Source organism: Rhodamnia argentea, chromosome 4 (assembly GCF_020921035.1).
Source record: "Rhodamnia argentea isolate NSW1041297 chromosome 4, ASM2092103v1, whole genome shotgun sequence".
Taxonomy (NCBI): Eukaryota; Viridiplantae; Streptophyta; class Magnoliopsida; order Myrtales; family Myrtaceae; genus Rhodamnia; species Rhodamnia argentea.
This window is the reverse complement of record NC_063153.1, coordinates 1930038-1943638: the sequence shown is the minus strand read 5'-3', so window position 1 is coordinate 1943638 and position 13601 is coordinate 1930038. Positions and strand designations below refer to the sequence as shown.

At 37.5% G+C, this 13601-nt stretch overlaps 1 protein-coding gene across 2 annotated transcripts; it reads left to right on the top strand.

The window, feature by feature from the left end:
• LOC115754623 (serine/threonine/tyrosine-protein kinase HT1) lies at positions 1-9380 on the top strand. Of its 2 annotated transcripts, none has more exons than XM_030693697.2 (4): positions 1-513; positions 6296-7185; positions 7383-7838; positions 8818-9380. In XM_030693697.2, the coding sequence occupies exons 2-4, from the start codon at positions 6466-6468 to the stop codon at positions 9088-9090; spliced, it is 1449 nt and encodes a 482-aa protein (XP_030549557.1). In that variant the 5' UTR covers positions 1-513; positions 6296-6465; the 3' UTR covers positions 9091-9380. The 2 variants fall into 2 exon arrangements, with proteins under 2 accessions (XP_030549557.1, XP_030549560.1); XM_030693700.1 differs by lacking the exon at positions 1-513 and adding an exon at positions 2573-2681.
• Positions 9381-13601: the final 4221 nt, after the last annotated feature.

The window sequence follows — 13601 nt, the reverse complement described above, 5'->3', positions numbered from 1 at the left end:
GAACAAAGGGCGGAGATGAGATGAGCAGCACATTTTGATTTTTCAAGCTTTTGACTTTTGTGGTCGTAGAATTTGGAATTGGGGAGGTGGGGGCGGGGGAGACCGGACCCTCCTCCCCACGGGCCAAAGAATATCCCCGTCCTTGTCCCACACCACCGTCCACAGTCGTCCCTCTCCAACGCCGCCTTCTCTCTCTCTCTCTCTCGCCCTTTTCTTCTCTTTACTAAATAAAGCAAATCCGGAGGAACCCATTTCTCCCCTCTCCCGCTCTCTCTCTCTCTCGATCGAGTCTCCTCCAAACCAACCGCGCTCGTTCCTACCCAGCCCCAGGGGGGCCACCGCGAGCGTATCTGGGCGCGGGGGCGGCGGCCGGCGGTCAACGGTGCCGGGCAGTCCTTGATCGGCGAATCCTTACGAGCTCACCCGCCATTCTTGGTGCGGTCCGCTTCATCCAGTTCGCCGGTGGAGGTCCGGGGAGTCAGTTTCGGGTTTGATAAGAGAGTTGTATTCCTGGTGAGTTGATCTGTTTGACGCCTCTCTTCAGGATCTTTTCTTCTTCTCGAGTTTTCTGGGCCGACGTGTTTTTTCTTCTTTTGTTGTTGCCGAGGATTCGGGTATTTTAGTCATACCGCTTGGTCTATTGAATGTCGGTGGGATGGGTAGTTTGTTCATTTGGTGGTTCCAGGGGAGGGTTGAAATGGGTTTGGTCTGTTTACGGTTTGGTTTTTGAATTGGGGCTTTGGATATCATGATTCGTCCGAACAACTTGAAAAGAAAAGTCAATAACTGGACCTTGTGGTTTCATTTAAGTTGATCTTTCATACTTCTGAAGGGAAGCATGTGATATTCGAACTTTGGGCCCCTCCTGCTCATCTGATTCAGGCTTCTGATGAACATGGTGGATGGAGTCTGAGATGGAATTCCATAGATGGGTTTGATAAATTTATGAAGATTGAGTGTATTGTTGATTGTGTTGATTTTACTGATCTGTGAGCGGTTGGAGCAGGCGATAGTGAATTAAATTTTTTTACTAATCATAATAAGTGATTCTAGACTAAGGTTGACCTCAACGTCCATGGGAAATCTTTTAGATTGTGGGGACAAGAAATTCATACAGGAATATTTTCCATTAAAGGAAATTTACATGGATCAAAGGGCAAGTGGGAATAAGATAAAAAGCTTAGCTCAAAGGTATTGGGAATGAATAAATGAAGAGCCATGTAAGATTACAGCAGGAAGGATAAACACGCTCATATTATTTTTATGTATCTTTTAATTGCACTCCTTAACGTAGCTCTGTCGACCAATAGGTTCAAGTTAAAGGTCTCTTCATCTGATCTTTTTTGAAAGATGTGGAAGAGACATGTATTTAAACTACCATTGCACGAAATATAGACAGAATCTAAGATGATTTAGATTTTCAATAAAAAGGATCAAAAACTTACTTTAGTTATTTCTTGTTAATGCCTAAAACAATTAGATATTAAATCAAGCCCTTTTTTCCCTTAAGGTTCACTTTTCTTTAGGAAATTGTGTTTTCTCACTTCCCCACCTCAATATCATAGGCCCGGAAAGGACTGACTTCCTGTGTATTTCCCCATGGGGGTGTAAGATCACCTTCTTTTCTTAGTCAATGATTGAAGAAATCGAAGAAATCAAAGGATTTTCATCTCGCATCTTAAATGAAGTGAGTGGACTCGAATTTGGGGTATAGTATTGTATGAGATCCGATATTGCATACGTAGGTCCTAGAAAAGAAAAAGAATTGGTTCATGAGAAGATGACGAATTTATGATATGAAAAGAAAAATTTTATTTGTAATAATTATGAAAAAAAAATGTAGAACCTAGACCTTACGCCCCAGCAAGCAAAAGAGCTTAGAGTCTAGTAAGAAATTCTTTTGTGGTAACCCCGCCAAGAAGAATGATTTCCCAAAGGGTCAAATAAAGTATGCTCATGCTACCCGAAAGGAACTAGAAGTTAGCTTTTCTCTAACCTAAGGCCGCCAGCTGCCAACCAAGCCAACGCACCATCCCTATCCCTTCCCAATGAAGAAATCTTAGATCAAAACACTATGTATGGATGAGATTGAAAATCAGACAGGGAACCATTATGATTGATAAAGGAGGAAGAGTATTACCATTGTAGGTTTATTGTGACAATTGGTAAAACGAGAGAAAGTGTCGAGAGTATAGTTAAGAAAGAGTAAATTATCTGTACTCCACTTGCAATTTGGGGAATTTAATAGTTGACCAATAACCCCTTGTTTTATTTATTTTTCCTCATAAATCCTTTTTATACTAGTATCCAGATTGCACCATAAGCTCCTTTGTTTCTTTTACTTCATTTTTAAGGGGTTTACAATGGTTTTCCATGTATGATGGTTACTTTATGAGGGTTTCCTGAGAGCAGGGGTTTTATGTGACTTTTCTTTTTTCTTTTTTCTTTTTTGAAGTGCAAGGTATGTTATTAAAAATTCACCTGGGATGTCCTGTTACGGAACCTATTGAGCATGAGACATACATGGATTCCCAGTGGACGGAAAAAACGAGTAGAAGAATTCACTTTGCAGGCAGTGTCTGGAGATTTTAACCATGAATAATATGGAAGGGGATTGATGGAGAAATTTAAATGGACAGTAGAAAAGAGGGACCAGCTAGAAAGAAATAAAAGAGACGCAGGTACGTCAGATCCTCCTAGATTAAGAACCTAAACTTTTTTTTCTGAACCGTATGTTCCTTTTGGTCAATTTCAACCTAGTCTATTCGTGATTGAGGGTGGTACTTTAAAGCAAGAGGTGAAATGCCCTAGCAATAATTTTAGACTGCAAAAGTGGAGGTGACACCTGGTGGCTAACAAAAATGTGAATCCGCTTTTAGTGTAGTAAGAAGAAGAGGTGATCTATATGAGAAAAGCCATCAAATAATAGATGATTGCACAATTTCTATGAATAAGTCGAATGATCTGGAGGGAGAATGAGATGATGCATACTACAGGGGATTACTTATGTGAGTATTCAACGCAAGTGGCTATGCATTTAGATATAAAATTGATCCCTAGTAAAATTTTGTGGGGTGTTTCGAAACATTGAGGAGGGGAAAGTTTTAAAGGCCACACAAGACTGATGGTTCAATAGTCTGCTATTGAATGGAGATTTAAACCTCAAAATTATAGCACAAAATTGGATGAAACTGAAGATGGCCTGGTTCAATGGCCCTGTCTAGCTGGTGCATGCTGGTCAATAACCAAAACAGCTCATTTCTTCTAATAAAGTATATAAATGTAAAGTTCTACTGGTAAAAGCCTGAAGGTCTATCTCTTTTATGGAAATGTTCTGCTCAAACCATCGACTAATTCACTACTAAGGCGCTTAAACTGATCAACTGATTATTATAAAAGAATATTAGATTAAATAAAAAGTGCTCCCTAGGAGATTTGGACCCTAAATGTGGTGCTCAGATGGCATATGACGAGCCATGGAGCTACTTCTTTAGATCCAATTTTCAACAACAGTTCGGAAGGTGGTTCAACCAGTCGAAATAGTTGAATCCTGAATTGAGCACTTTATCTCACGAGTTCTGATTTGAAAACACTGTTGGTGAAATCTCTTCTGCGTTGAGATTGCTGGTGAGTATTAAGATGGTCCTATCATATTTGAGAAGCATGGCCTTCATGGATGGTTAAAAAGGCAGCTTAAGATCCTTATCCATGATTACATAGTTATTAAGGGTGGACTCTTAGCATTGAAATGTCCTAATGATGGTGAAGTTATTTACGTGGACTGGAGATTGTGCATGTTCATCTGTATATTGTTATGCACTTCTTTTGCAAAAGTATAATTTTAGAAAATTGACTGAAGTTATTTACATGGACTTTAGATTGCTTATTTCCTTCGCATGTGCTCCTGTGTATTGTAATGCATCTCTTTCGCAAATTGGCTTGTGCTTCTAATCGTCAGGAGACTGTTTTTAGAACTTGTGCCATTTTTAATTGATTGCTACCACAATAAGCCAATAAACACTGCTGGCCAGCAATTTCCATGGCTTCCCCCCAACCCCCGCCCAAAAAAAAAAAAAAAAAAAAAAGGAGGATCGTCAGTCGGATACCATGAGCATGATCAGACACTACTCCATGCCAATACAATGAATTCCTGACACCAAAAATTTTTTCCAGTAAACTGCTGCCACAATGGATAATTGCCATCTCAAAAATTTGCGGAGAATGTTGAATAAGATCAACCTATTAAAAACGTTTTCCTGCAGAAAGCATTTTACTTTTACATGAGACATACTTCATGCCTGCAATATTCTCTGCATGCTGTGGTCCTGCATATATTCTGTTGTGCAAAGAGGGAGGAAATGCATTGAGTTCATGCCCCATACCTCGGTTATACTTCCCTGTTCCCCAACCTATTGCAGGATGTGGCTTAGGCTCCCATCTTTTTCTTAAGAATGCAATCTGGAAAGGGGAAGCTAAAAACACTTACTGAAGCATTTGATTGAGAATCTTAATGTAAACTTTGTACCTATTAGGCAAATTCTCATATCAAAATGAATAAGAAATGTTTAGTTAATTCCATGTGTGACTCAGACAAAAATGAATCAGACATCTATGATTCTGTCTTGTCATCTGACCTATAATAGATTGAAAGGTTGATACTCTTATCTTTGCCACTCTTAGTTCTTGCCAGTGTGTCATGCTTCATACAGGCTTATGTAAACGTTGGACCATATCATCCAGCCATGCTTATAAGTAGTCAAGTTGTTGTAAATTATGAGAAATATGGTCCAATTCAGCAATTTATGGGACCAGTATTATATGTAATTTGGACTGTTGAATCACATGGAAAAGAATTTTTAACCATTGAATGATTTTAAAATGATAGTGACTTATGAACATTTAAATAAAATTACTGACTATAAGCTATTGATTAAGTAAAATTACAACATTTGAAGGCAATTACATACTAATAGGGATTCAAAGTTTACGAACTATGAAGGGATGTTATGATCGTGGAGGTAAGTTACTAAGAATACAACAAATGGATTTACGATGAATTTAGGTTGGTTACGATTTTTTATGGAAAGTTACGGATGCTCGGATATTCAACCTTACGAGACCTTAACCTTACAAGACTTTAAGGTCTATTACTACATGTGAATGATGGTTACTAACTTGTCATTACAAAATATGATTGGAGAATTACAATTACTAGGGATAGCTACCATCACTTCATACAATTTGAGACATTTTTCTATGTTATGGTTTAATTGCTAACTATTAGCATTTTCATGTTACGAACTCCGTAGAAGAATTATCGAGCATGAATAAATTACTAGTTACGATTATGAACAAGTGGAGAGCTTGAATTGGAAAAAAAAAAAAAAAAGTACTTATATTACTGCTTAACGCCCTATTAGGCAGTAGTGGCAAAGCACAGCAGAAAGGAGCTTTCCTAGATATCAGGCAGGGAACTAGCATGCCAAGTAAATTGCAACCCATAAAGTTAGATTACTATCTATAAGTTTAATCAACCTTACATCAGTTTTAGGTCCTTTTTTTTTTTTTTTTTTGGGGGGGCGGCGCTTAAGGGACAGATTGGCAATTGACATTTCTACATTCTATATAATCAATTGCTTCCAACATCATTGCCAGTATCTGGCTCTCTTATTGTGGATGATTGTACTATACAATGGAAACATCACTTTTTCTTTCTAGGGTAAAAGAAAGGAAAGGGGTGTGTGTGGGGTGTTTTGGATAAATTTGGTATCTGAAGCTTGGTTGTGGTTTTTGCTTGTGTTATTTGACGATTTCATAGAGGGAGGGAGGGCTTGCTTAGTAGGGATGATTGCAGTGTACGATAGACAAGTAAATCTTTCTTCTTTAGATAAATTTGTGTATGTTTTGGATAAATTAGGTATATGAAGCTTTGGTGTTTTATTGTATTACTATACGATGTCATAGAGGAAGGGAGGGATTCAATCTGTCACTCGGAAGTTTCAAGTTGCAAGAATTTAGCATATTAAGGGGATTGTGGTGGGATTAGGTGTAACATATCCGTTTGTATTAATCTTTTTAATGGCTTGGCTTATGGCATCTTGTTCATTTTTTATGATTTTTGTTATGCCTTAATCATTGTCCATCGCTTTGAAGTTATTATTTTCGACAACTTAGCAAATTTAGGGGGGATTGTGGCTTTAGTAATCTGAGAATAGGTGAAATATGTCCCTTTGAATCTTTTTTCTTTTGACTTCGCTTATGACATCTTGTTCATTCTTAATTTGTTTGTTGATAGGTTTGATGGGATTGAAGAAATTTAGTTCTTGGTCTTTAATTCCTGTAGAGTTGTTCGAGCGTAACCCTCTTGGTTATAGGAGTTGCTTAAAGCTGAAAAAGGTGAAGAAGATCAAGGACATGATCACATATGAAGTGTTTTAGCATTTCTATGGTATAAGTAGTTAGAAAATGGATGAGGAGGCTAATTCCTGGATAAGGAGAACAAAATTCTCTCAAACAGTTTGTCATAGGCTAGATTCTTCAAGATTGGCCTCGATTCCCTTTACAATTGAAGCAAATCGGAATCCTGGACTGAAGTCATGGCCAACTCTAGCGGTCTCAGGCCAGAAGCCCAGTTCTAGTGGTTCACAGATTCAAAGAAATCCAGTTACCAATAAACAGAGAGCTTTATCCCCCCCTCCAGAGACGGTCCTATCTGATGTGTTTAAGGAAGCACGCTCTGAAAAAAAGAGATTTTCAACTCCCTTGCCACAGAGGAAAGAAACTGAGAAGGGTATTATTAGGGGAAAGGCTCGGAATTCCAATTCATCCTCGAATAGTAGCCCGCTCAGGCATTTTGCTTCAATGAAACACAATGACAAAGTTAAAAGCAGGAAGGACTCTGCCTGGACTAAAAAATACTTTGATTATTCTGGCGGAAGGGTTATGGCTGTTGATGGAACAGATGAATGGGTTGTGGATATGTCTAAACTATTGCTTGGTCTCAGATTTGCCCATGGTGCGCATAGTCGGCTTTATCATGGGATATACAAGGATGAACCTGTTGCTGTAAAGATTATTAGGGTTCCAGATGATGGCGAAAATGAAATCTTGGCTGCAAGATTGGAAAAACAATTCACTAGGGAAGTAACTCTTTTGTCCCATCTTCACCATCAGAACATTATAAAGGTAACTTGAAAATTGTTGAGCTTGTAACAATTTTAGCATATTTATTCTCATTTTCCTGTGCAGAGACATTTACCTGGACCGATGGTCAAGTTCTATTAGTGATGGCACGTTGCTGTAGGCTGGACTTGCATGAATACTATGAATTGTTGTATTCACGTGTTTATAACTTCTCTGTTCTTATTTCCCATATGGTTCAGTTTGTTGCCGCATGCAAGAAGCCACCAGTTTATTGCATCATTACAGAATATCTATCAGAAGGTTCTTTGAGGGCATACTTGCATAAGCTTGAAGACAAATCAATCCCCTTGCAAAAGCTTATTACAACAGCTCTCGAGGTTGCTCGTGGAATGGAGTATGTTCATTCACGAGGGGTCATTCATCGTGACCTCAAACCAGAGAATATCCTAATCGACCAGGACTACCATCTGAAAATTGCTGATTTTGGCATTGCTTGTGATGAGGCTTACTGTGATACTTTAGCTGATGATCCAGGAACTTACCGGTGGATGGCCCCTGAAATGATCAAACGCAAATCTTATGGGCGAAAGGTTGATGTTTATAGTTTTGGTCTTATTTTATGGGAAATGGTGGCTGGCGCAATCCCATATGAGGACATGACTCCCATACAAGCTGCTTTTGCGGTGGTTAATAAGGTTGTGCTTACTTTCTCCTATTGTGTGCATGCTGGGTCCATTCCGAGTATAATCCTTTTGAGCTGCTTTTGCGGTGGTTAATATGTATTTATCATCGCTGGGCACTAGTTAAGGTTATCAAAAATAGCAACACATTTGTTCTGATGCTTTGAAATTGAAACACTACATTTTACAAGAAAGTTATCTACACCAAATAGAATAGTTTACACTTTAGCAATGTGTGATAAGGCTTGGTTGTCCAGAGGGCTAACACTTTACTATCTTAGGATTTAATAGATAATTGCAATGGGAAGATATAGAAACAGATATAAAAAGAGTAGTAGTTCCTCACATCATCACAACTGTCACGCTCTATTTAGGTTTCCGTGGAAAACCAGTGGCGCAGACTGGTTGTAAGACCAAACCCTGAATAAAGGTCTGGTGTTGGTTACAGATCAGCTCTGCATCCTAACTCCAGAGGACTGTCTAGAAAATTCTTAACAGTAAAAAACTAATCTGAATTTCTAGCTAGAGGGTCTGCCACCAGGTTCCCATCATCGAGTCATTTTGCACAGAGTAGAGAAAATGTCAACTAGTTCGGTCTGTTAAACATTTTTTTAGTGACCACGTGTTGCGTGGGTGTCAAGAATAGTATACACATAGAATAGAATCGTGTACTCCTGTGATGCACTCTTGTGATGCGTGAAGTCACTAATGCACTCTTCTGATGCGCCAGTTGTAAAGTTTTCTTTGTTGATTATGTGAGACGTGTAGAGTCAACTTCACATTCTGAATATTCATGTGACACCTGCATATACTGGGATGTCAGCTTTTAGTCGAGCAAAGATTAGATAATTTACTTGACGGAAGCGTGATAGTCATTCTGTCACGCAATCTTGTTAATTGTTATGTGTTGCCCAATCATTTTGTTGTGTGTCTGCTTCAAATGGAATCATCATTGTCACTTCTATGCACTAACGAGGTCTGGGATGTGATTCAGAATCTGAGACCAGTAATCCCAAAGGATTGCCCACCCGCACTGCATGATCTCATTGACCAGTGCTGGTCCTTACAACCAGAGAAGAGGCCCGAGTTCTGGCAGATAGTCAGAGTATTGGAACAGTTTGAGGTTTCGCTTGCTCATGATGGAACACTAAATCTGGTGGAGAACCTGACTTGCCAAGACCACAAGAAAGGGTTGCGTCATTGGATCCAAAAGCTCGGTCCGATGCACCATAACAGTTCAAATGTTTCTAAACCGAAGTTCATATGACTCTTCTGAGCTTGCCTAGGACCCAATTCACATGAATTCCACTCTGTAAGGCTTCAAGAATTATACTGGTGTCAACTGTCTGTCCAGGATGAAGTCTGCTTGAACCTTCTTTGATGGCGGTGCAGATTCACATGGAGATCGATGGGTAGACTTGTATGCATGTATCAATTTGTAAAAGGCTCTTCCTGTAGATTTTACAGGTATGTATGATTGGGTCATTGGTGTTGGAAAAATGCTGACATATAAATTTATCTTGGCAATTTTTAAAGCCGACTTCTGTTTTTTGGTTTTATGTCGGGTTGGTTGTAAGATGTTTGTTTTGTCGCATGTCTTCTTTGCCCCCGTCACTATTTTTTTTTTTGTCAACTCTATTGTCGTTTTTGTATTAGTGAGTTTGCTACGTTGTCGTTTTTGGTCTCGTCTCAAGAAGGCACCGCTACAACTGAACTTCCATCGCTACAACCGAACTTCCATCTTTTGCCTCCTAATATACATTTTCTCGGGGAAATTTAGTTTTGTTCTCGTATAATTAATATCCGACAGCACTCAGCGATTTGTATACTGACGTTGACCCTATGGTTTCTCGTGATTATAACTATTGACAAAATTAAGATACAATCCTAAGTACAGCAAGACGGGAAGAATAATCGAACGGTCATCTTATGAAGTGGGATTGGATTTACTAAATTCTCTCGGGCAATTTTTCTTTACGTCCATATTTCAAATTGAATATATATGATGAAATTCTGTAATAAAAATAGACCTTGGTCCACACATTTCACATAGATAAATATTTAAGGACTTGGGACAATGACACAAATGGTCATGATCTTTGATGCTAATGTGTAATGTGATCCTTGAATTTTTAATTTATCCAATATAGTCTTTGAACTTTAGCTCAATACGCAATGTGATTCTCGAATTTTTAACTTGACCAATATGGTCCCTGAATTTTTGGAACACATTCAATTTAGTCCATAAATTATAGGAAGATGTTCAATGTAATCCTTCCATTAATTCTAGTTCAAGGATGACATTGAACTTTTTCTTATAGTTCGGGAACTAAGTTAAACATGTTTCAAAAGTTTGGAGACCACATTGAACAAATTAAAAGTTCAAGGACCACATTGCACATTGGCCTAAAATTCAGCGACTATATTGGTCAAATTGAAAGTTTAGAGATCACATTACACATTCGGCCAAAATTTGGAGATCATTTGTATCATTTTTTCCAATTTTTAAATATTGGACCTTCTGTTAGTTTAAATCGTATACATGAGATTCATCTTTCTTATTCTTAGGCAAGCCCCCATTTTCAAAGGAATGTTACTATGTTGCGTGGGGTTCATTCATTAAAGCAAGGGAAATAGAATATAGGACGTATGAATTACTCTCACTTTGCTATGAATGGGCGTTGGTGAGGAAATTTTAGTTCTATTACAATTCTTTCGAGGCACACGAACTTGTCAATGCATGTAAGAGTTGGTCATTAAGTTAACTAGGGTGTAGGAATGTGCCGTGTGACGAGTGTGCATGCAAATACATGGGAATAAGAACACAAAAAGCCCGAATCTCGCCGAGGCGTATGTTGACGATGACGATGAAGTCAGTCTTGTTCTCGGAGACGAACAATGGCCTGTCGATCGCGGAGCGAGAGAGCGAGCACGTGCTCTCGTTCTGGTTGGTACAGGTTGGAGCGCACCGCCCGCATCGACTGACCGGTGAGGCAGTGGATTTTGGCGGCGGAGAGCGAGAACTTGCGCAGGAGAGGTTAGCGAGGGAAACTGGGGTGAGAATGTTCGAGAGAAAGTATCTGCTGCGTTCCTAGTTTCGACGTGAAGGAGATTTCTGTGACAAGACAAAGCTTGGTTTCAGAGCTTCAATGGTGGTTTCGCGTTCATCTTCACAGTGGAGAGAGCAAAGGAATAAAAGCTAGTTGTTGAACATGGCGAGGATAATTTGATTTTGATTTGTGAATCATTTTCTCGAAATAAGGGCATGAAATAATCAAGTCCGTCTCAATTAACGATCTGAGTTGGCTAGCGACGGACCGACGAGCAAATAATTTTTCCGGCAACCGGAACTTTGAATATTTTTATTTGAAGAAATCTAAGTAAAACATAACAATCCCTAAAAATCAAACCGCACCCCCCAAAATTACTTTTTCTTCGTTTCACCCATCTTCTTCTAACCGAATGCGTTAGGAAACGATCTCACTTCCAGCCTTTATTATTGGCTCCTGACACCCTCTTTCACATTATATTGACGACATTATTCATTGTGGGTTCCACTCTTAATATAAGACTATTTCCTACTTTTTTTCTTCTTTCTTTTTTCAATTTTACTATAAAAAAAAAAAAAAACAAAGCCACATTTGTTCCAGACAACTTTTTTTCACCCGAGCCACTTCTTCTACGCACATAACATTTCAAAGTTTCCTTCATGTTTGTCTTCTTCTGAACTTGTTTTCCTTTATTGTAATCCAAGCAAGCCATAATCATATATTAGAGTAAAGAATGTTAGTTTTATTTGTAAATTGTTTACTTTATTTCCTTAGATTATTCTCATGATCACGAATTTTTTGACTTTGATTTTTGGATCAAATTTATGAGAATTTACCCAAAAGTGAAATATTATATTTCATATATACATCATACACAACGTACGCAAAGATTATCCTCTTATTTTGCTTAAGTTGTTTTTTTCAATTATAGTTTCCTAGTACAAAAAATAAAGAAATATGCAACTCACTAATAGAATAATTAGCTTTTTTTTTTTTTTCAGAAACACAATAATTAGTTAATTATCTACCAAATAAATTATTTTTTGCAAAAGAGGTACACCGAATTTGTTTCAAATGAAGAAAGAAAAGGCAAAAAGCAAAAAAGAAAAAGAGGTACACTGAATTTGTTTCAAATGAAATGTAATGTGCGTGGAAAAAGTATCTCGAGTGAAATTTTTTTTTTTTAAGGGACATGAGTAAGTTTTTTTCAGTAAAATTGAAAAAAGAATGAAGGAAAAAAAAAAGGTAATAAATAATCTTATATCAAAAGTGAGACCCATGAGGGATAATATGGTCATTCCAATGTGATAATGGTCATTCCAATGTGATAAGAGTTTCGGATCAGGTACCAATAAGCAGGTAAAAATAGCACGAGTTATTTATTTATTTATTTTTGGTTGCAAAAGTTCACTGGTTGGATGTGGATGACGCGACAATATAATACTAGGTCTTTTGGCGCGAGGCAATCACACACGAAAAGTACAGAATCCTATTGTGAGCACATGAAGAAACATTATCTTGATTTTAATTTTAATTATACTAGACTTTGTATAAACGCTTTGCGCGCGCGCAAGATTTTTCTGCATAATTACTGAAAAATTTTTAATGTATCGATATCAATTTAATCTCAAATTTTTCATTTGGCCAATTTTTTTTTATAAATTTTTTGACGATTTGCCGATGTTATCATTTCAATAAATTTTTATTGTAGATCGATGACATGATGGTCCAGTCAAAGTTGATCGTCTTACATTGAACGGCGGGTATTGATGTGGACGATTTTGAAATTTTAAAAAATATATATTTTTCTTTTTTCTTCTTCCTCCACTGATCGTTGAGTCTTGACAATGACTGGCGAGGGTAGTTGGCCATCATAGAAGCCTGGCTACAGGAGGAGGAAGAAGGAAAAAATAAATAAAAAGAAAAGAAAAGGAAAAAAGAAAAAATTCATATCATTTTAAAAATAAAAAATAAAAATCATTCATGTGTTGATTGTGACCTAAGTAGTATCGGTATCGGTACCGACACACGACACGTGACATAACACGACACGATACTACACGACACGATACGTCAACATGTTATTTTTAACAAAATTGAGAATCTCAACATGTTGGGACACATTGTATATTAAATATATATTTTTATATATACATGCACATGATGAAAAAAATATCGGTAGTGAGTTTTTTCTTTTTATTATGTTAGGGATTCACGATTATAAGAAAATAAAAATTTCAGAATATTTTTAAAAAAATAAAAAAAACATTCACGTCGGCGTTGGCTGTGACTTAAGTAGCATCGACACACGACATGCGACACGATGCGCCTACATGTCATTTCTCAAAAAATAGAAAATTTCAACACATTGTATATTAAACATGTATTTTTATACATGCATGTACATGATGAATTATCATATATATATTAGCAACGAATTTCTTCTTCTTCTTCTTTTGTTGGGGATTCGTGATTATTATTATTTTTTTTTATGGTTGGATATATTAATTTTGGATTGATTGGGTATATGACTTAAGCATATATACCTTTGATTAATTTAAATTTTGACCCCTAATTTATTGAAAATACTTAAAATTGAGCTCGTGCCTATAGAAATGGTGTGTCAAGATGCTGAATTCGCGTGCTGTCTGTGTGTCTAAAGAGTGTCGGACATGACATAGAGACCTTGGAGAGTATCGGTGCTTCTTAGGCCATGACACATAGGATG